The sequence below is a fragment of the Ammodytes marinus genome, assembly GCF_949987685.1.
Source record: "Ammodytes marinus genome assembly, chromosome: 9".
Lineage (NCBI taxonomy): Eukaryota > Metazoa > Chordata > Actinopteri > Uranoscopiformes > Ammodytidae > Ammodytes > Ammodytes marinus.
This window is the reverse complement of record NC_137213.1, coordinates 23,238,603-23,262,497: the sequence shown is the minus strand read 5'-3', so window position 1 is coordinate 23,262,497 and position 23,895 is coordinate 23,238,603. Positions and strand designations below refer to the sequence as shown.

Below are 23,895 nucleotides of genomic sequence, written 5' to 3'. Positions count from 1 at the left end.
CGCGTGCATTTATGATAATATTCTTTCCGATAGACCACAAATGCAGCATCCGACGATGACGTGACGTCACGTATGTACACAGGAACCAGGAAGCGTTTTCCCTTTAGCGACAGTTTTGTGATTTGTGTGTCATTACCATTACAGGTGGCGAAAGGAGGATGTAATGGTTCAGACACTCGTGAAGAAAACATGGAATTTAGTCTATTACGCGTTGTCCTTTTCGTGACCCTGACGGCTTTGACGTTAGGAGACGGTGAGTGTTTACAGCAAAAGGGACGAAGTCAGGACACTGGTGTTAGCATGTGTGCTAACTATGTCAGCTTGCTGGTTTACCCTTTTATCGCATACTATGGGTATTTAAAACAAATAAAGTTAAGAAAGACAGGATAAGTGTTAACTATTTCCACACTAACATCTAGAGTACGCTCTACCTGTTTAACACTATGTATGCTAAGTTATAAATGTAAGATAGATGCACAACAACTACAGCAGCAGTCGATGGCAATTACATTTTTTAGTCATTCAGGCTTCAGAAAAATGAAAGGAAAATGTTTAAAGAGAAACACTCAATTGAAGAGCGAACAAAAATAGTGCTTAGAAATAAAATAAAATGTACAAAGAAGGTAGGCCTATACAATTTAAATATAAAACAATATGTAAAAGAAATAGAAGTACTTTACACGGAATACAATACTGTCACATGGAATATGCATACACTAAATGTACAGATGTAAATGATAAGTTATAAGCTATGATGATATGTAATGTGAACAGGTGTAAAGTAAACATAAATAGGCATAACATTTTTGAACGGGTGTTAAGTGTTGTTAAGTGATTATAAAGTGACGTTGGGGACTCAAAAGGGTATTATTTCTGTAAAGTATGTCCACTTGCTACACACTAGAAAAAAACTGTGTTTGCACCTCCATACAATGAAGTCCTTTGCCTTTCAGATGGACAAGTGACGTTCGTATCGGAGCTCTCGTCCAAACCGGCTCAGAAGTTGTCAAAGTACGGTTGGTACGGCAACGTGAGGCTGCAGAGGTTCCACATACCCGAGGAGACTGCCATCGCTCGCTGGCTGTTCACCGTCACCAAGGGACACAGCTTCCACTGTGGGCAGCACAACGTCACCATGTAAGATGTGCCGATTTCTGAATCATGCAAAATGTCCACCCAGTGCCTACTTTTACTACACAAGTATGCCTATCTCTCTCTCTCTCTCTCTCTCTCGTAGCCATATACGATGGGGCGCCCCTCCAGTTGTAAACCCAACAGGGTCGGTGTTCCCAAATGCAACACTGTGGAGCCCCAGTCTGTCCCTGATCCTACCGGTGACATCACACAGCTCCACAACCTTTAACCTCTCCAGTCCAGCTCCCGGTGACTGGTACGTCGCCGCCCACCTGCCTGAAGATGATGGCCGCATAGAGCAGAAGGTTTGTATAGAGATGCACACAGTACCTGCTTGTTACTTTACTCTTTTTGTTTTGGTTCTCATGAGTTGACTTTTTGTTTTCTCTGGATATATGCACATTGACCCTGTGCTTATTGAAATGGCTGCAATTTTCAGGAAGCCCAGTTTGAAGGAAAGATATTTCACTTTTTTGTGGTCTTAATGTGTCAAATTCTCCCTTGATATCAAGTAAACAATGTCCGTCTGATCATGCGCTAGTTGGCTCCCCCTTTACCCAAAACCTGTTCCACCGGACCGTGACATGTTTGTTATGTAAAGTACCTAAACCACATTCTTCTTCTGTCTTGGCATCTGTTCATTTGCAGAATTGCAGTTGGAAGTGTAGTCTTATTATAAACGGCTGGCCTCGAAAGAATATTTCTATGTTTCAAATTAAAATGAGAAATTGTAATCTTATATCTCTAAATGATTATTTTTCACTTGCATTAGTCCCCTATTGGTTTACTTTATTGTTTATTTTACTGCTGATTTATTACTGTTAAGTTGTCGGTCACCTTAGAAACCTGTATTAAAGTGACTAGGCTAGAGTTTGCTTTCATCATTATATATCTTCTATTGTTTTCCATCTGTTAGGGCTTTCCGTCCTGCTCCTACTTCTTCCAGCCTCAGCTGTCTATCAGGAGAGCGGTGGACACACCTGTTTTACAGCAGGGCACATTCCTCCAACAGACCGCAGCACCCGACAGACCTGCACGCCTTAAGTAAGAAGTGAATGCACGTGTACACATTTGTTCTCCTGTGCTCCTATCTTTTAGTCTGATCCGTATAAGTAAAGTGAATGTGTGTGTGTGTGTATCTCAGGTTGTACGTTCCACAGTTTGCCTCTTCTCTGTCCGTCTCTGTGGCCGACTGTACGTCAGTGGAGGCAGCGGATAGAGGGGAATGTTCGCTGGTGCTCCGACTGGGCTCTGCCTCTCTGCAGCATGGCCCTGTAACGGTGAACTGCTCTGGGATCAGCTGCTCTGCCACTCTCTCCAGCCCACCCTGGGATACCTGGCTAAGGGTTTTCGCGGAGAGCAAAGACAACCGCACTGTAACCTTTAGTATAGTCTCAAACTACACAGGTGAACACAGAAACACGTCCAAGTATTCAAGGTGGAGTCAGTGAATCTGGAGAATGCGAGTTGTCAAAATCACTCTTGTCAAAATCAGTGAATATCTCCTCTTAATCTGCTAGCTTTGCAAACAGGCATGCTGACAGCTATTTTTTCATACCCTTTGTTTACATACCCGTTTACAGAGCGTAGACTGAGTATTAACACCACCTTTTTTTCAGTGCACACACAGTACGGATCAGGATCGTGAGGAGATATTCACTGATTTTTACAAAAAGTGATTTTGACAACAAGCCTTCTCCATAATCACCGACTCCTCCTATAAAGTTTCAAACGTTGTATTTTCTGTTCTAATCCACCACCTGTGTGTTAATATTTTCCATTCTGCATGTGTGTGTGTGTGTGTGTGTGTGTGTGTGTGTGTGTGTGTGTGTGTGTGTGTGTGTGTGTGTGTGTGTGTGTGTGTGTGTGTGTGTGTGTGTGTGTGCGTCTGCCTCAGTGGGATGTAAGCCGGCGAGTGTAGGCCTCAAAGCGGACGATGTCATGAGCAAGCTCCGGGCCAACAACAGCAGCTCTCTAAACTCGACATCGCCAGGCAACGGCTCTGCGGTTGTCGAGGCGGTCGCCTTTAGCAACCAATCAGCGTCACTGTTAACACCGCTGCTGCTGGCGTCGGCGTGTGTGTGGAGTTTCCCCGTGCTCTACGAGGAGGTGGATGTCCTGTCACAACGATACACTGCTGTCAATGGACCCAACGTCAGCGTGACCAACACACAGCCCACGCTGCTCACCTACCCCCTGCACACACAAGCCACTGGTGGTACACTCAACCTGCAGCTCACACTCAACACTGTAAGAACGAATTATTCAGTACACTAACTCTATAAAGCGTGTTAAATTTGAAAGAGGTGTACGTTAGTTTTACTTGTGTTGTCAAATGATTTAAACTGGTTCTTCTTGTTTGTTTGTTTGTGTGTAGACTAATGTAACCCTGGGGAACAGCAGTAGTGTGGTGGCCTGCCTCTCTCCATGGGCTCCAGTCCTCGAACTCAACCAATCTCAACCCTGTCGCACAGGTAACAGCACTGATTTATTTTACATCATGAACATGGGATGCCAAAATCAATTGACGACATAGAAATATTTATGAATGCAGCATTAGAAACGGAAAATTAGTCCAGCAACATATGCACATGGGCAGACCTTAGCTGATGGTTTTAAATGCAAAATGTTTACAGTGGGGAAAAAGGTTCTCATGAAAAGTGGACTAGGCTAACAGCCTTTCAAAGGTGTCTCCCTGCCCTTTGCCAAGTGCATTTTGGGAAAGGTTCCAACTTCAATATGACTCAGAAATGATGACAGGGATATTCTTAATAAGTATGAGGAAATAGTTGTTATTTCAGATTAGTTTGGACTCTTTAGTTCAAAAAATAATTATACGATTTTTATAATTGATATAGAAAGAAGCTTGATATCTCTTATATGAGATGACCATTGCATGGAACACTTTTGGAACTGATTTCACTGATGTCTAGTCCTTTACTCACTGATTCCGGGCCATTTATCACTAGGCATGACTTTACTTTATCATTACATAATTTTTGAGACAGTCCTTGTGTGTGTATGTGTCTGTATTTTCAGCTTTGTTTGGAGGATACAGCGTCCATGTGAATACCAGTGTTCCTAAAGCTGTGGTCAGGCTGCCTTTTCCACAGTCAACAACATGGTACCTCACCCTGCAGCTCACATGCAATAGGTAACACACACACACACACACACACACACACACACACACACACACACAGGCAGGCAGGCACATACGCACGCACACACATGCGCGCACACACACACACACACACACACACACACACACACACACACACACACACACACACACACACACACACACGACTTCTCCATCTAGAAACAGGTATCTATAATAATCAAAGTATCCTAGTAGTAGAGTATTTGGAGATAACAATTCTCTTACCAAGCGATAAAGGTATTTGAAAGACGTATACACAGACCCCGAAACACACACACAAATCCCACTTGGCTTGTTAACTTAAAACACATTTCATTATATAATAATATATATATTATATATATATTGTATATTCAGTTCACACATCTGCCTTCCTTTGTGTTTCAATGGGAAAATATAGTTGAATATTCTTTTTCATAGTTTCATATTACACACACACACACACACACTGTAGGATATGACTACAGCATGTTGCTAGCCTTGTGTATACTTACAGAAGTTTTCATATTTTAAAATATATATTTAAAGCACCAAACTGTAGCTGCATTCCATTAGTAGTTCCACTTTCCCTCCTTCACTTCCCCTCAGCCCTTGGTATGACGTACCAGCATACGTTACACAGAGGGAACTTGGAGCATGAAGGGAAAGTGGGCGGGGGATTTAAATGGAACCCACTTGCCCTTGTACTCGCAATGGACCATCAGTTACATAGGTAGTTCTGAATGCAAATAATACAGAATTATAACATTCTGCTAAAGTAGCCTATATTGCAAAAAGCCATTTCCATAGCATAACAAACATTGAATTTCGTCATGGTAACTCAGATTATCAAGATATTGTTACTTACACATGTAAATTGTTTGCTCCGACATATTTTCTTATTTCTGTTAGTTTCAACCAAAAACATTTGTTTTAAATAGTCCTATAAATGGCAGCCTTCGGTGTTATAGCAGCAATGTGTAAACTGCAATACATTCACTGGATTGTTCCTATGGAAATATGATAGGCTAATTGAGGCGTTTGGGAATATATTTATATATATATATATATATATATTTGTCCTGCGGGTGGCCGCGATGTCCCTAAAAGCATACAGTCTACCGGAAAATAGAAAGAGAAGAAGAAGAAGACAAACTGCAATGCACTGTGGTTGATATCCACCTGACCTCGGAGTGACCATGGATGTTCACTCGATCACTCATCCCTCCGAGGGTCTATATCACCAAGTTCACTTCAGTTTCCAGACAATTGGAACGACACTTATGATGGCGGCGGGGATTCCCCCGAGAGCAAGTGCCTAGGGAAAGTGAACTTGGGCATGTTGAACGGGTATTGGAACGCAGCTTGTGTGTTTTTTGTCTTATATGTTACCATTTGTGTTTTTGTTTTTCTTGCAGCAGTGACTGTGGTAATGCGTCAGTGGTGTCTGTGGTCCCGGAGGTGTTTATCAGTGCCTGTGTAGAGGACTGTGGGACCTACGGTGAATGTAGACTCCTCAGATCCTACACCTACCTGTACGCTGCATGTGTCTGCAAAGCCGGTATGACACACATACATACATACATACACACACAAACACTCACTCACTCACTCACTCACTCACTCACTCACTCACTCACTTTTTTTCATACTTGTATGTTGTTTTACCCATAACTTAACAGTTAACATTGAAGTGTTAATAACACTTCAATGTTAACTTGAGCCTACATCCTGGCCTCCTCACTGTAATTTAATCTTCTATTTGCTAATTGTGTGTGTGTGTGTGTTTCTTTGTTGCGTGCATGCACAGGCTGGAGTGGTTGGGGCTGCACAGATGACTCCACAGCTCAGTCGTACGGTCGCCAGTTGTTGTCCACTCTGCTGCTCACGCTCAGTAACCTGGCCTTCCTGCCTGCCATCGTGGTGGCCATCCACCGCTACTACATCACTGAGGCCTCTGTCTACCTCTTCACTATGTTCTTCTCCACGGTAATACACACACACACACACACACACACACACACACACACACACACTCAGAACCAAACGTGCAGTAATTCATACATGAGGTAATAATCATTGCAGTATTGCTCAGTTTTCCCCTGTGTGATCACTTGGGAGCTTGCGCAAAGGCAACTGTTTGCTTGGCTCATTATTACACTATCAATGAGCCCTGGTGTCCTGAAAATCTGATCCTTCTCACAAGGCTGTGAAGACTGCCAGCCACTGTCTTTATTGCTATTAAGTTGAGGCCCAACATGTACCTTTTCATAGGGATATGTCTAGGGCTGGCCCGAATTATTCCAATATTCGAATACTCGTTTGGAAAATTAGTATTCGGAGCTTAAATTAGTATTCGGAGCTTCGTTTTTTTTTTTTATAATTATTATTATTTTTTTTTTTTTGCAACATTTTTTTTTGCAAGAAGCTAGTACTGCAATATAATGTCATCAAATAAGTTTATATTTGGATATAAAAGTTAGTAATATTGTAGTTGTAGTAGTAGTAGTAGTAGTAGTATTGCTCATTTAGGAGGATATTACATCACTAAGTGTCATAGCGCATCCATTACTTCACCTCCGAGCGCGTAAATCTTCAACAAAATATGCAGATACTGTCAAAATCGGTTCCAGGGAGTATATAGGGATTATTAACGTTTAAAAAAAAAATAAGAAAAATAAAATAAAAAAAAATTATGTTGTTGTTGATGGTGTGTTTTTCTGGAACGAATATTCGAATATTCGCTCGGAAAAACCAACAAATATTCGAAGCCTGAAAAATGGCTTTCGGGCCAGCCCTAGATATGTCCATCCTCCTGCCATACCATAAGCCAATAATAATACAGGCAAGTTACTACAAAAAATTATATTTCATATTCCTGGATATTTCTTTAGAAAGAATGCTGTCTCAATTCATCTATCTCAGGACACGACAGACTTCTGCTCCTGATGTAAGATAGCTTTAGTTCAAAATTAAGATAAAACTAACTAGATTCCAAAAAACGTCAATCACTTTTCAATCCATGATTATATTTTTAACAGATTTTAAGGAATCAGAGTTCCACATTTGCAAGATTGGTTGCTATTGACAGCATCTGTGTGTATGTCTCAGCTGTAACTGTGGCGAAGGAAAGCACACACAATGTGATACATTACTGACTGGAGGCGTGCACTGCTTTGTATCATTCCGAGTTTCCTCTTATTCCATGTCTTCTTTTCATATCCTAGTTCTACCACGCGTGTGACCAGCCAGGTATAGCCGTGCTGTGTATAATGGACTACGATGCCCTACAGTACTGCGACTTCCTGGGCTCCATCTGTGCCATCTGGGTCACCATCCTGTGCATGGCGCGCATCAGAGACATATTCAAATATGTAAGCCATTGACTGTTGCTTGTTTTTACACAAAACTATTGTCACACTTGATTGATGATAAATATGAGATTTGAGGTGCCAAGTCTTAATACCTTGTGTGTGTGTGTGTGTGTGTGTGTGTGTGTGTAGACTCTGTTTATGCTCGGGGCTCTGCTGATAGCCATGTCAATGCAGCTGGACCGCAAAGGCCTGTGGAACCTGCTTGGCCCCGTGCTCTGTGCCATACTGCTCATGGTCTCTGCATGGGTAAGACAGACAACACGTGATACGAAACCCTATCTGTTTGGGAATGCACTGCTGATCTAGACACAAACTATTTAGCTGAATCCACTTCTCTATTGTTTACAGGTGTACCGAGGGGTGCGGCGGCGACATTGTTACCCGCCATCTTGGAAACGCTGGGTCTTGTACTTGATCCCCGGAGCGCTCTGTGCCCTGATCGGGGTGTGTTTGTACATTTTTGCCGAGACGGAGGACAACTACTTGTACATCCACTCTCTGTGGCACATCCTGGTGGCCAGCTGCGTGGTCTTCCTGCTGCCGCCCAAGGAGAAGGGCATGGAGGAGCTGGGCTGGAGCCGGGGCTGGAGCTGGAGCTGGAGACCCAGGGTTTGTGGCTACACGCTCTGCCAGACCGGCAAAGATGAACTCTACACTGTCACATAGTAGGACCAGAGATGAGGCAAAAGCGACTCGGCATTGATTGTATGAACAGCACTCCAAACATTCATATAAAGTAGACATACACATGCTCAGGGTGTCTGCTAGTGTAAACAACATCTGTCACTATCTTTGAGACTCTTCAAAGTTTTTTTTCTTCTCTTAAAACAATGCATTGGAAATTTAATTTACATCTAAATTCTCATAGATCCATGTCCATGTCTCACACGCACACACGCACACACACACACACACGCACACGCACACACACGCACACACACACACACACACACACACACACACACACACACACACACACACATTAACCCAAATGGAACCTGCTGAAACCTCCATGGCGGTCCGTTGCACCAGCCTAGGTGTGAATACTAAAACCTTCAGGTAGCACACCACCTGACCTTTGACCTCATGACCAGGAGTTTGTAAATATTATGTATTTAAATATTTTTCCGGATTAGGAAATTTATGTTTGAAATGTTTATAAGGGAATACCACTTTTAAATCTTTATATATTACCTATGATCGAGTCCCACAGGCCTAGCCTGGTCCAACCAGACCATCTTACTTCATTTCATTTGTACAGAAGGTCTGGAACTGCTCTATTGGCATACGTTCACTCACTTGGAGGCGGGTGTCTGTTGAAGTTTAAAACTATTGGATCTGCCCAGTGCCACTCTGGATTAGCCAACCAATCGCATCACGTTTGGTCCTGACGTATGTCTTGAGCCGGCTGCTGATGGTGCGTTCCAGTTGTACTGGGAACTCGGAAATTTTCGACTTCACTACATATTGTAGTCTATGGATCTACCGGTACCTGGCAACGGTAACTTGCTAGAGCCTAACATTTAGTTATTTGGATGAGGAAGGTTGTGAGCGTCCATACTTTCCCGAGCAGATGCACTGGAACACAGACAGGTCGGAACTCAGAACTACCAAGTCGGAAATCTCCGAGTTCCGAGTATAAAGGAACGCAGCATCCAACTGAAATTGGAACGCAACTTTGACGTCATCTTTCTCAGCCACTCGCTCTGTTCGCTGATTGGACCGCCAAAAGTCTGGCTGGAGAAGGAAACCATGAATATACCGCAGCCCCGAACTGACTACTGAAGTGAAATGAAAATTGAGCGATAAGTAGGTAGGCTACTACAGGCCTGGGCAAAATTTTAAAAAAAAACATTGAAAATTTGTATCAATTTCAGATGTGCTTGATTTTTAAATTCTAAGCCGCTTTTGAACCTTTTAAAATGGTTTGACAAAAAAAAAACATGTCAATATCCCCTTCCAACTTTAATCTAGAATTCCAACCATATAACATGGCCTTCATCAGCAGTCTTACTGAGCCTTTATCTACGAAATTCTTAAGAAAGATAATTCAAATGATCTCTAATAGGAATTGTTACTGCTTTTTTCGCCTTCCTATTATAATGTCAATTGCATCTTCTGTACTTTCTTCCATGTTTTTGGTGCAACTCCTTCTCAGCCAGTAGCCAACTGTAATCCAGGGGCTTTTAATCAAGTGTACAAGGGAACAGGTGAACGAATGAAAAGTGTTCCATAACAAAAACACAAATCTTTAAATACTTTGTGGCAGCAGGTGATGCAAATGTACAGATTTACTTACTTCTTACCAACATTCATGAAGCACTTTCAACATTAAAAAGCAGATTCTATTATGTATGTAAATAGCCCATGTGTGTTTAAACGGGCACTTTATGAATGTATATTCTGATTACTGTGTCCAGTGCCTCATCCTGTCTTTGTCTGTCTGTGAATGAGTGTTCTTTATGAGTACCATACTGTACTGAGTGTGTTTTGTGTCTTACACCACTAAAGCTACTGAAAATGTTCCTTACTTTATTTTATTTAATGTTTTGTGTTGTCAATATCCCATGCTCTGATGATTTTCCTTATTGTGTTTTTGCACAGGTTCAAATTAAACCTTTCTGTAACACCCACATAGCCTTCCTTTCATCGTTTAAATAGATTTTCTTGTGTGAGTGTGAATAACGTTGTTTTGTTGTCACATTTAAGTTGGAGTAAGAAAAAGGCACCTTACCACTACAACATACAACATCATTCATGTAAAACATGATTTTACTTCCTTCCTTTTCAATATGTTGGACAATCCAAACAGAATTTATCCTACCAAAAATAAATCTAAATACAAAACAAAAACATGTCTAATTATTCTGTTATTCTTTTTTATATTAATACTGTTTTCTTTCTTCTTCGCTCATTCACACACACACTCACGCACCAATAGAGGATGGGAAATGGAGAGAAGCGGATTATCCTAATCCTTAGAAATATAGAAAGTGCATGTTTAGAGTGTTAAAACACACATTTCCCTGTGTGTGTGTGTGTGTGTGTGTGTGTGTGTGTGTGTGTGTGTGTGTGTGTGTGTGTGTGTGTGTAAGTGTTTTTATACTTGTGTGCCTACTCCATTAGTAAATTGGATGGGCTCTCAGGTCCTGCAAGGCTGACATAGATCAGTGCAACAGATCAACATTAAACAGACTGCTCATTGTTTTTCTGAATTAAATGAGCACTGGCCGACATCCTGACTTTTTATCCCTTGGAGTCAATACTCAAAACTGGATCCTACATTTCTCACATTGCAACACAAAGGTATTGACAGCATAGCCCTTGTATTTTAAACACCATGTATATAATGCAGGTTTTGTCAAGCAGTACTTCTCATCTGTCATTTATGTATAGAAAGGGTAAAGTGACCTTTAACATATTGAAGGGAACCTTTGTTCGGTAGTAGTGGTGATATGCTATCATAAGTCCTACTGCATAGAGTATAATTCTAATTATACATCATTGTATAAAGATGAGTATAGAAGAGATTTAAAAAAGAATCATTCCTTTTCCCAAAACTATTTTTATTTGTCCTAAATGTTCTCAATTTATTTAGCGATTTTCTTTTATAAATACTGTGAACTTTTTGATCCTATGAGAAGAAGATTTTAAAAAATCACATTTGGGTTGTTGCATTGAACAACAACACCTGCCGAAAACGCTCACATAGGAATGTCTTACTTTGACCATATTCAACCAGTAGAGGGAGCCAGTCCAGTAGAAACTGCAGCACCAACAGGACTGATGGAGGGAGGGAGGGAGGGAGGGAGGGAGGGAGGGAGGGAGGGAGGGAGGAAGGTAGGTAAAACCTGAGATGTTATTATTAGGTGGAGAAGAAAGATATAAAGAGAAGTTTATAAGTTCAGACACAGTAGTCGAACAGAAAGAGAACAACGTGCAAATAGAGCAGGAAACAAACCTGACACAATGTGTTCTGTAATTAGCAGATGGTTATTCAGCTTCTGGAAGTAGCTGTCAAATGGGCTGAATATCTATAATTCACTATAACATATTCCAGTGAAAGATTTTAGATGTTAAAAACTGTGTTTGATGAACTTTTTATGTGGTCATACATTTTTTAGCAGTTTATCGGGCAAAGCCTCCACATCTGGAGTTGAATTAATGCTAAATATAACCATATCAAAATAGCCTGTGCTTAAAATAGAAACAAAGGCTACAAAGAGACAGAACATGTGAAAGAAAGACAACACTGGAAAAGAAGAAATAGATTTAAAAAAAGAAAAAGCCCGATCACAGATCCACGCACACTCACAGTTCACCGCAGCATGCTGAGCTGAGAACACAACACCACACTGAATGCTGTTGTGATATTTTATTGGGATGAGAACATGCTCAAGTAAATCAACAATGGCCATCACAATGTGAAGCTCCAGCATGAAATGAACAAGACAAGCAAACTGTACAATAGTCACAGACATGCTGAGGCAAATGTTGGACCAAACACATATTTTACAAATATATTGCTCTATAAACCTTTGCCAGAACATTGTTATGAGAGCCGTAGCAGATTCTAAATTAAAGCTATTTAAGGAAAGATAAAAATACTTTCTACTAGGAATCAGTATGAAGAACAATACGATGGACGTTTTGGACTGAGATGGGATGTAGATGCACGGTGATGACACTTGCAGAAGTAAAGGCTGTAACATTAGTACTAAAATCTCTTTTTCTCTGCTGCTGCTTTGGGAATAAGATGAAATGTTGCTGAGGTATGCATTAACACCGGTGCTCTGAGAGGAAGCTCTAACGTGCTGAAAAAAAATATGTCCCGGCGCTGACAGTTTGACTTGAAAGAGAAAGCAGAGGCCAAGTCCTTCATATGACAACCAATAGAGACAATGCAAAGGTGATTTCTTTTTTTCATCAGACATTGGAGCCGGCTGCAGCGTTGGTACCTGCTTGCCCGGCCCCCTTGGCCTGTCCGTCATCCTCCGTCGCCTGGGCGACAGCCTGTGCGGGGGAGGGGCTAGCATGGCGCTGACGTCTCATGAAGGGGAACACACTGTGAGAGGAAAGAAAGTGAGGAAAAAGTGTAATGTTAGAGAATGAAGGCATTTAAGTAAAAGAAAAGTGAGCGAGATAATTAATGTGAAATTGTACCTTTTCTTCGTCTCCTGTGGGACAATGGCTTTTGCCAGCATGTTCTTGTATAGGTCAGACTTCAGATATCTTGGGTAAGAGTCCTATATGCAAAGATGAGCACAAATAAAATGGTATCACACAACATTACCACATGAGTAAGTTCTTAAAACTAATTTAAAAGTTACTATTTTCATTTTTCTGATATAATTTTACTTTTTTTTTAAACTAAAGAAAGTCCACACCTATGTTCATTTTGAGCAGACAGTATGTGCTTGATTCTATCTTAATGCATGACAATGTTTTTGTTTCTCATGGGAATTTTGAAAATTTTGAGAATCAAATTTGGAGTTCCCCAGGGGTCATTACTAGATCCACAGTTTTTTCTTTCTGTACATGCTACTTCTAGGCCACAGAATCCAGAATTATAATGCAAGGTATCGTTTTAACCCAGATGACACAGTTAAACCTATCCTTGTCCTCTGGAGAACTAAATCATGTTCACTGCAATGCAATCCTTAGACGTCTGCCTAGAAATACTTTTAATGTGGACTTGATAGATTGATGGTTACACAAGTCAAATAATTATCAAAAGTCAGTCAAATATTTTTCTATCATATAGAATTGAATTGGAACCATTGCATGCATGGAAATAGTCACACAGCGAAATGATTTGGGAAACAATTAGCTGTAATGTGAGCTATAATTGATTTGTTGCCAAGGGGATACAACATACAAAAACCATTGGTAGTTTCAGGTATCAAACTACAATGCTTCGTAGGCCAAACCTTCTTCATGAGAAAGTAGATGTGCATCTGTGCGTCCTCCATGACAAAACGATGTGGTTGTCTGATCCCGTTTAGAGTTTTATCCATCGTCTTACTGTCAACGTTGACCCAACGAGCAGCTCCAGGGGCCAGGAAATTTCTGAGTTACAAACCAAAGAGTTCATTGACAGTCAGCTGATGGTAGATGGAGGTATGTATTTTTCTCATAATTGTGGGCTTGTGCGCTTACTTGTAGATCTCGTCTACTTTCTCTATGATCTTGGAATTTTCTCCATGCTTGATATCCTCACATGCCTGCCAGAAAGCCAGGTTCTCCCCTAGCAGAGAGATGATGGGTATATGTAGACATTTGAATAAAACAACAATGATGCAAGCATAGTGAGACACAAGTAGAGACTTTATATAGCATGGCTGGCCTCTTTGGAAAACCTTGGCCATTAGCAATGTTTTATACAGTATGTCGCTAGTCCCATTTCTGCCTCATGTCCATAACATTCCTCTAGTGTGAGTCTTACCTGGACGTATCTCTCTCCTTGCTATCCTTCCTTATCTACTCTTTCTATTCTCTCAATTAACCATGTCATCATTTTAATCTTCTTTTCCACTACTTCAACTCTTCCCTCTCTCACCGCTGGGATTTGTCAATGTAATGAGGAAAGATGATGCAATTCTGAATGCTTAAAAGAGAAACACTCAATTAAATGTTGATATCATTTGTAATTAGCCTCACCATATAAATAATTATTAATTTTGCATTGTTCCATCGCCAATTTATACGACATAATTGTGATTTTGACATCAGAAAAGAAGTTACTTGAGGATAAAAATAAGAAAGTGGAAAGAAAGCTTTGGATGTTGTGTGTTTCAAAGCGTGTTTTTACAATGTGTGGACTATTATGTCATTGTATACTATACGTTTTATCTGATGTATTTAGATTATAATCCGACATTGTTGTCACTCCTCCTTACCACTAAACTCTTTCTCCAGGTAGGTCATGAACTCCTGCCTCCCCATAGTGTCATTGAGAAGCTCCATGAAGCTGAAGCTCCAACGTTCCACTCGCAAACGTGTGGGTGTCGTCACCCTGCTCGCCGAAACAACACAGACAAGTGCACAATGACACAAGATAACTAAAACTAAAAGAGCCAAACTGAATGAATTGTTTAGGTCTACCATGGAGGCCTGTATTTGTTAACAATGCATGTGTATCTGTGTGCATTCTCTCACACTTCTGCATTCATTGTCCAGTGTGCGGTGTCATCCGAGATCCAGGGGTTACTGGGAAGGCAGCCTTGCATTATGGGATCGTGGTTCATGTACTGCTCGCTGTATTTCACAAAACTACACGTCCACACACAAAAGCGGAGGTACACACACACACACACACACACACACACACACACACACACACACACACACACACACACACACACACACACACACACACACACACACACACACAGTATTATTGTATTAGTGCTGCAAATCATAAGAGTTAATTCCAACTTGCCTCTGAAAGAATCCATTAGTGGCTCTTATAGTGGGAGCACTAAGCCTTATGTGTGTGTGTGCGCGTGTGCGTGCCAGAGACGTATAGTTCTTGCAGCATCAAAGTCCATTAGTCCTTGTGTGCATGTGTACATGTGCATGTTAGTGTGTGTGTGTGTGTGTGTGTGTGTGTGTGTGTGTGTGTGTGTGTGTGTGTGTGTGTGTGTGTGTGTGTGTGTGTGTGTGTGTGTGTGTGTGTGTGTGTGTGTCTGTGTCTGTGTGTGCCTGTGTGCATATGTGCATTGATCAAACTCAGACACACACCCTTCCAGGCAGGTGGACGACTTTACACGGTTTCTTCCCAGGGCCCTTCTACAGGAATCAATCTGTAAACAACGGAAAAAAGCCCACGTACAAATGTAGACACACACATAAAGTGAGCCATGACATACTGTACAGTACACTCCAAGTACTTAAAGTGAGGGTGTATAAATGATGCATGATGTTTACCTCACTTTTGTAGTATTCACTGTTCTAATTCTGTAAAAGAGAAACACAGTGCTATCACTTTAGGTCACACAATGACTGCATTAAAGACACGGATGTTTCAGTCATAACAATCGTTGTGGGGCCGCTGTGTCTGTATGTGTTCACCCTTACAAAAAATGGCTTTAAATATTAAAACTGGATATATATTCTGACGAATGAGGAATGTACAATAATACAGGTCACAACATAATATATATTTAATTATCATCACAGATGGACAAAATTGGATGCAATAAATTCTTCTAATCAGCCATCATGTGTGCTGTAACGGTCCATAGTATTACTCTGATCCCTTTGACACTTACTTTGAAACAAGCCGAGCAGCGAAAAGGAGGGAAAGCAATTAAACATGGAGATATATTAGCAAACGTGTTATCACATTTTCACACAGGGAAATAAACAGTAAAACAGGAAGTAATGAAATGTGATGATGTCACTGACCATTATCACTCGTGTGCCGAAGTTATTTGGTTTTTCCAGACCCCTGTCTAGCACATTATACGCCCCAGACTGAAAAAAATACAAAAATTGACATTAACAAACCTATAACTAAGCATAGTCGATTTTTCATTGAGCTTGTGGGTGTTTGTGTGTGTGTGTGTGTGTGTGTGTGTGTGTGTGTGTGTGTGTGTGTGTGTGTGTCTCTCTCTCTCTTTCTGATATATGAGAGTATGTGTGTCAGAGAGCACTTATCCCTCCGTGAGCTTTCCACTCCACTAGCTCTGACTTTTATTCTCAGATTTCTTTCTTTTGCTCCATGTCCTCGTCCTTAATTCATTAGGGCAAGACAAGATGGAGTCCCTCCTCCAAACCCTTGTCCCATTCTTCCCCCCGCCACTCCCCCACAGTACTTCTACACTTCCCATCATCCCTTTCCTCCTTCCATTCGTGCAAGCCACTGGATAGGCAACATAAAGAAAGTGACATACGATGATTAATCTTTTTCTTTCCCTCTGTTTCTCTGCCTCGCCATCTCTCTCTGTTGCCCCAGTGGTCGGTTTCAAGGCTTTTACCAGATAGGTTAAATATTTCATGTACAGTAGGAGGCAGAAGGGACAAGAGAGTGAACTTTAGTGGAACCAAGGACTGTTTTAAATACTGTAATACATGTTTCTACAGTTGTGTAGCATGATAAACTACAGTACAGTACAGTACAGTACAGTATAGTATAGTATAGTATAGTATAGTATAGTATAGTATAGTATAGTATAGTATAGTATGGTATGGTATAGTATAGTATAGTATAGTATAGTATAGTATAGTATAGTATAGTATAGTATAGTATAGTATAGTATAGTATAGTATGGTATGGTATAGTATAGTATAGTATAGTATAGTATAGTATAGTATAGTATAGTATAGTATAGTATAGTATAGTATAGTATGGTATGGTATGGTATGGTATAGTATAGTATAGTATAGTATAGTATAGTATAGTATAGTATAGTATAGTATAGTATAGTATAGTATAGTATAGTATAGTATAGTATAGTATGGTATAGTATAGTATAGTATAGTATAGTATAGTATAGTATGGTATAGTATAGTATAGTATAGTATATTCTAATCTAACACAGAATACTACACTATAATGCAGAATATGATAGTATGCATAGTATAGTATAGACAAGTAAATAGATTTTTCAACACAGTACAAACACCATAGTGTAGAAGACAACACTATAGTAGAATGGTATATATTCTAATCCAACACATTAGAGAACACTTGAAGCTATAGTTTGTAACTTTTTCATATAAATGAACGTCGGTTACATTCAAGCCATTGTAGAATGAGTTGACACAAAGTTGAACAAGCCTATCAGCTCCACAAACCCCTCTCTCTGTATTTCTCAGTAGGGCAGTGTTTACAATCTGGTGACGCCCCCCAACACTGGTGCGGGAGCTCAGAAAAATCCCAAGGAGTGCCCACGAAATGTTGCTGTTGATTCTTCGGATAAGAAAAAACCTGGACGTACAGCAGAAGATATAAAATCCATGCGCGATCACCAAAGGTTTACCTCATGTGGATGTGCCGACAGTGTTGTTGTAATTACTCAGATTTACTCATGGGGCGACAAAAAGTTACACACTATAGCTTTAAGTGTACCACAATATACTATACTTTACACATAGTGTAGTAGTTAGTCTACTAATGCAACACACAGTGGAGAACAAAAATAGTGGACGTACCGGGGGTCTGTTGATGAGCCAGTAAGCCTGTTCCTGACATTCTAGAACAATGCGGTCAGCCTTCCGCCTCTGTTTGGATGCTCTAAACAGAAAATCATACGGTAAGTTTGTGTGTGTGTGTGTGTGTGTGTGTGTGTGTGTGTGTGTGTGTGTGTGTGTGTGTGTGTGTGTGTGTGTGTGTGTGTGTGAGAGCACAGGTGCGTGTGTATGTGTGTGAGTGTACCTGAGTTGCTCTTTGGCTTGCATCACCACAAAGTCCCAGGTGTGGTTGATCCTCTTGTGCAACACACTGTACCTCTCCTGAAAAAGGAAGTGGAGAGAAGAAAAAGAAAAGAAAAAAAGAGCAGAAGAATTGATAGTAAAGTAATTATCACGTAGGCCTTTTAACATAGACTAAGTGCTGCATGATTCATAATACACACACACACACACACACACACACACACACACACACACACACACACACACACACACACACACACACACACACACACACATTGTCTTTGTTATTTACACACACATTGACACACACTTCCCTCACCTTTTCATATTCCATCAGTTGTCCTTGTTTTCGTATATTCTTTTTGGCCAAATAGATAGCTGGAAAAAAGTTAAACAGTAAAGACCACTACAGAAAGCATTAAAAACAGAGGTTTAAAGAGTTGTGCACTGATTGTTTCATCCAAAGCTCCAGTCATTTCTTGCCATGACTCCTATGAGACGTCAAGTGGAATCATTTTGGATTAGACTTATTGGCTATTAGTTTTATAAATGGATTATGGGTGCAAGCAATTGTTTTGCATCTGCCAATTAAATATGGTATAGGGGTTTCACTTGTGCTTGATGATGCGTATCATTTCCCTTCAACAGAACTGATGGGTAAGAGGGGGGGTTCTTAGCCATCACTTTGGTTTTGGCGTGGCTTTACCGTAGTCCAGCTCCGAAGCAGGCCACCGGGTACTGGTCCAGAAGTAAGGAGTCTGAGATACAAAAGGGACAATATGAGACATTTCTGATAAGAGATTGAAAGTGGAGTGGGTGTCGAAAAAATAGCAGACAGTGGCAGATGGATGGCGAATCATCGGGAAGTGGGTTAATGGAGTGAGAGAGAGAGAGAGAAAGAGAGATGATAGACTGTGGTGGAGGCGGTTGAGTAAAAAGTGGTGAAGGGTTTAAACTGAAAGGGAGGGACTGTGGAATGAAACATACTGCATTAAGGATGATCGGTTTACCTGGAAGCGGTATGGCGACTCATCAGGCCTCAACACAAGAGCTCTGGGCTCCTTGAGGGGGTAAATGTAGCCGTATTTCACCAGCATGCCACCGGTGTGCATCGCCTCTGTCCAACACCACAGCAAAGAAACTTATCACTCACTTGGCTGTCTCAGTTTCGGTTTCTTTAAGTGATCATGATTTGGCTTTTTTTAATCGTTAAAGGCTCCGTATATGTTTTTGATGTATATTCAGAGGACACATTGGCATTTAGTGGTATATGACACATTATAAAACGGGTAGCTTAAATCAAGCGATCTGATTGGGTCCTTACTGTTTGTATAATGGGCGTATGTATACATACAAGAAGTTAGAGATAATAATGTACATCACCAGAGACTTCATTTATCACTCTGTATCATTCTTGTCAGCACATGAATGAGCTATTAATTTGTATTAAGGATAGAGCTTTCAAAACTGAACAAACTGAGTCTAGAAAATAAATAACAATGTTTTGATAATTAATAAAATAACGTATTAAATATTGTCTGCATCATTTCTCACATTCTTTCTATTGAACAACTGCACCCTGTCAGCAATCTCTCTCAAATGAAGGCTTTTGTTCGTTCGGGGGAAGAAACGCATCATCAATTTCCGGCCTCTCCTTGTGTGTTAACGAGCCCTACTTTTACCACTGTCAGCTTCCCAAAAATAGGCTGTGCCATGCATTTTAAACAGCCAGTACCACGCTCTCTTTCTCAATTACTCCCCTCCTCCCCCCTGCTGTACTCTGCTCTAAGGCCAAAGGGAGCGGGAGACTACTTTTCTTTTCCAACCCCTAATTTAGACTAGGTACGGCAAGGTCTCCTGAGGTGGACACCTCCACAGGGGGTTTGCTAATCAAACCCAGGTCATCAGCTGAGTTAATCAAACTTGGATCCTCTGGGGCTCACTAGAGGATTCCTGTTTACTGGAAAGTGCAACCCCTACAACACACACACATAAACGCACACACATAACGCACACACACACACACACACACACCACACAACTAACACGTAAGCTTGCAAGAAAACACCACATCCTGGCAACACACTAGCAACGACACACAACAAGCCAGTCACACTTAAACAGAGAATCACAGCAAATCCTCTCTCTTTATCACAAGTACACACACACACACACACACACACTCATGTATCAATACAGGTACTTACCCTCCTCGCTGATGATGTATTTCTTGATCAACCAGTCAATTATATCACGGCCTGATAAAAAGAAAGCCACAGGAAGGAAAAAGAAAAGAAAAAAGGTGAAACTTCCTTACCCTACTCTCCCAAATTCACCGCTGACTAAATCAGCATGTTGACAAACCAACTCATAACAAAGGGCACACGCTGGACCTTATCATTTCCAGAGGAATGAACATTTCAGACATAACAGTGGCAGATATGGGTCCCCTCACGGACCATTCCTGTTTATTTTTTGAGAGTACAATGTCTGTTCACACAATTGATCAGTCAAAAGTAATCAAAAAGCGGTATATTACAGAAAATACCAGTGAAACATTCATTCAAGCATTTTCTTCGATACCACCCCTCCCCTGTAACTCAGTTAAGGAGCTCTTAGACAACTTTAACGGCAAACTTACAAGTGTTATAGATGCTATTGCGCCCACTAAGATGAAGGTTGTCTCTGGTAAGAAAAGATCTCCTTGGAGAAATGCCCCGCAGGTCAGAATAGAAAGAAGAGAGTGCCGTAAAGCAGAACGCAGGTGGCGAAAAACAAATCTCCAGGTTCATTATGACATCTTCAAAGAGAAACTGTGCACGTTTAACTCAGAACTGAGAAATGCAAGGCATTCTTTCTTTTCTGACATCATCACCAAAAACAACAACAATGCACGTGCCCTGTTTGCTACTGTCGACAGATTAACAAACCCTCCTGTGCCAGTAGCGTCTGAGCATCTTTCCACGAGGGCCTGCAATGAATTTGCCTCCTTCTTTACTGAGAAAATTCACAAAATTAGACAAGCTGTCACTGCATCAATACCAAGTTCAACATATGTGTTCCCTCTTAAAATCAATTCAAATGCAATGACAGAATTTTATCTTATAAACCACAAAAACCTGGAGGACATTATACAACACCTGAACTCCTCATCCTGTTGCCTTGACATTCTGCCCACAGGCTTCTTTAAAACTGTTTTTAGCTGTATGGCCTCAGATGTTCTACAAATTGTCAATATGTCCCTTCAGACAGGTGTATTCCCACAGGCCCTGAAAACAGCAGTCATCAAGCCACTCTTAAAAAAGAACAATCTAGATACATCACTCATGAAAAATTATAGGCCCATATCTAACCTACCATTTTTAAGTAAAATCATTGAAAAAGCTGTTTATCAACAGCTAAATAACTACTTATCAATGAATAACTGCTTTGATGTCTTCCAGTCAGGATTTCGACAACACCACAGTACTGAGACTGCTCTGGTTAAGGTCCTCAATGACATCCATTTAAACACAGACAGTGGCAAAAGTCTTAGTTTTACTGGATCTCAGTGCCGCTTTTGACACAGTTGACCACAGCATATTACTAGATCGACTAGCAAACTGGGTTGGACTTTCGGGAATTGTACTAAGCTGGTTTGAATCCTACTTAAAGGATAGAGACTACTATGTGTCAATAGGCAATTTCACATCTGAGCGGACAAATATTACATGCGGGGTCCCCCAAGGTTCCATTCTTGGCCCTCTTCTATTTAACATCTACATGCTCCCACTAGCTCAGATTATGAATAAGAACAAATTATGCTACCATAATGCAGACGACACACAAATTTACATAACCATATCACCAGGAGACTACAGTCCAATACAGGCACTGAGTAAGTGCATTGAACAAATCAATGATTGGATGTGCCAAAATTTCCTTCAATTAAACAACGATAAAACTGAAGTAATTGTCTTTGGTGCCAAAGATGAACAATTAAAAGTCAGCGCACAGCTTACATCCATTATGTTAGAAACTACACCCCAAGCCAGAAATCTTGGTGTTGTTGTAGACTCCGACTTGAATATCAAGAAACACATCAAATCAATCAATAAATCAGCCTACTACCACCTAAAAAACATATCAAGAATTAAAGGGCTTATGTCTCAGCAAGATTTAGAAAAACTTGTCCTCTTTAGTAGACTTGACTACTGTAACAGTGTCCTTGCTGGCCTTCCAAAAAAATCAATCAGACAGCTTCAGCTAATTCAGAACGCTGCTGCTCGAGTCCTCACTAGGACCAAAAAGGTGGATCACATTACCCCAGTTCTGAGGTCTTTACATTGGCTTCCAGTCACTCAAAGAATTGATTTCAAAATTCTGATGTTGGTTTATAAAGCACTAAATGGTTTAGGGCCAAAATACATTACTGATATGCTGATAAGTTATGAACCGTCCAGAGCCCTTAGGTCGTCTGGGACAGGTCTACTTACAGTCCCTAGAGTTAGGACTAAACGAGGAGAAGCAGCTTTTAGTTTTTATGCAACAACAATCTGGAACAAACTCCCAGAGAACTTGAGGTCTGCTGCAACTCTCAGTTCTTTTAAATCGAGTCTGAAGACTTTTTTGTTTCCTTTTTAACTTGCAATTTTCATTATATTTACTTCTTTTATTCGCTTTTAAATGTTTTATAATGTATTTTATGTATTCTAATTTTGCCCCTGTAAAGCACTTTGAGTGGCCTTGTGTCTGAATTGTGCTATATAAATAAACTTGCCTTGCCTTGCTGCATTATGCATGAGCGCTGGGACAAAAAAACACAGGCTGCAATGTGCATGGCCCCGATGCTGATGCACACTGACGTAAAGGGGCATACTACACACGCACACATGACATACACACACACACACACACACACACACACACACACTGACCTGTCATCGCATGTGGAATGATAGTGATGAGGAGTCTCTGGTTTCTCATCTTCATGCCCATGTCAGGGTCCTGCATGGCCACAATCACTTTCTCCATCTGTCAGGAACACACACACACACACACACACACACACACACACACACACACACACACACACACACACACACACACACACACACACACACACACACACACACACACACACACACACGCACACAAACACACACACACGCAGGGATGCACAAACACACATGCAGACACACACATTATAGAAAAACAGTCAAAATACTAAATCCTAATAAGTCAGAAAGAAAACACCTATTAAAATGTTCAAACATTTCATAAATTACTTTAAATCTTGTTTATCCTTATTGCTTAGCCTTTTGGATACAGGGTTTCATCTACAGTAGATATGTCTCATATAATGTCATATTATAAATGCAATCCATAGGAGATCTAATAATAAAGTATTACCTTTCGAAAGGATGCCATTTGCTCCCGATGCCAGCCTCCTTTAGCCAAAGTGTTGATGGTCATCCTGCGGGCTGCTTGGAATCATTCGACGGGACGGTAAAGTGCAAGACCGAAGTGCAGCCTACCTACCGGGAGCGCGCGCAGAGCATGCCCCGCTATTTCCTCTTTTTTTCCAATGCCGGGCGCGCCCCTGTGTAGATTAGAAGGGATTACAGTAAAGTGATTTTCAATATGATATATAGCCTACTAGTGTCCGTGCAGAAGCAAAAACAGCAGTTTGCTACGTGTTTGTGTCTCTGTCACTGATATAGGCTATTGGTAGGCTATGCCTACACTATAAAATATATTCAGGTTCTCAAAAATGTAACAGAATGATACAAACTCCCACTAAAAATTGGCATTATGTGACATGGTAAAAAGGAACAGAGAAATACACAGGAACATGACCCAATAACATGTAAAATCTAATCCGTT

General features: G+C 40.8%; 2 protein-coding genes across 2 annotated transcripts; one reads left to right on the top strand and one right to left on the bottom strand.

Annotated features, from left to right (window-relative positions):
• The first annotated feature begins 97 nt into the window (after positions 1 to 97).
• On the top strand, positions 98 to 10,479 carry pgap6 (post-glycosylphosphatidylinositol attachment to proteins 6). The gene is made up of 13 exons (XM_080033665.1): positions 98 to 253; positions 954 to 1,137; positions 1,238 to 1,439; positions 2,051 to 2,178; positions 2,279 to 2,541; positions 3,032 to 3,384; positions 3,512 to 3,608; positions 4,174 to 4,288; positions 5,695 to 5,837; positions 6,087 to 6,265; positions 7,504 to 7,650; positions 7,780 to 7,896; positions 7,999 to 10,479. Exons 1-13 carry the CDS (start codon positions 190 to 192, stop codon positions 8,314 to 8,316), a joined length of 2,310 nt encoding a protein of 769 aa, XP_079889791.1. The 5' UTR covers positions 98 to 189; the 3' UTR covers positions 8,317 to 10,479.
• Positions 10,480 to 12,576: 2,097 nt separating this feature from the next.
• On the bottom strand, positions 12,577 to 23,484 carry rgs11 (regulator of G protein signaling 11; the record flags this gene model as incomplete). The annotated part of the gene is made up of 17 exons (XM_080034244.1): positions 12,577 to 12,715; positions 12,814 to 12,896; positions 13,581 to 13,719; positions 13,810 to 13,897; positions 14,550 to 14,665; positions 14,809 to 14,922; positions 15,394 to 15,455; positions 15,580 to 15,603; positions 16,060 to 16,128; positions 17,809 to 17,890; positions 18,032 to 18,108; positions 18,350 to 18,408; positions 18,737 to 18,788; positions 19,041 to 19,147; positions 20,238 to 20,288; positions 22,947 to 23,043; positions 23,422 to 23,484. 17 exons carry the CDS (start codon positions 23,482 to 23,484, stop codon positions 12,577 to 12,579), a joined length of 1,422 nt encoding a protein of 473 aa, XP_079890370.1.
• Positions 23,485 to 23,895: the final 411 nt, after the last annotated feature.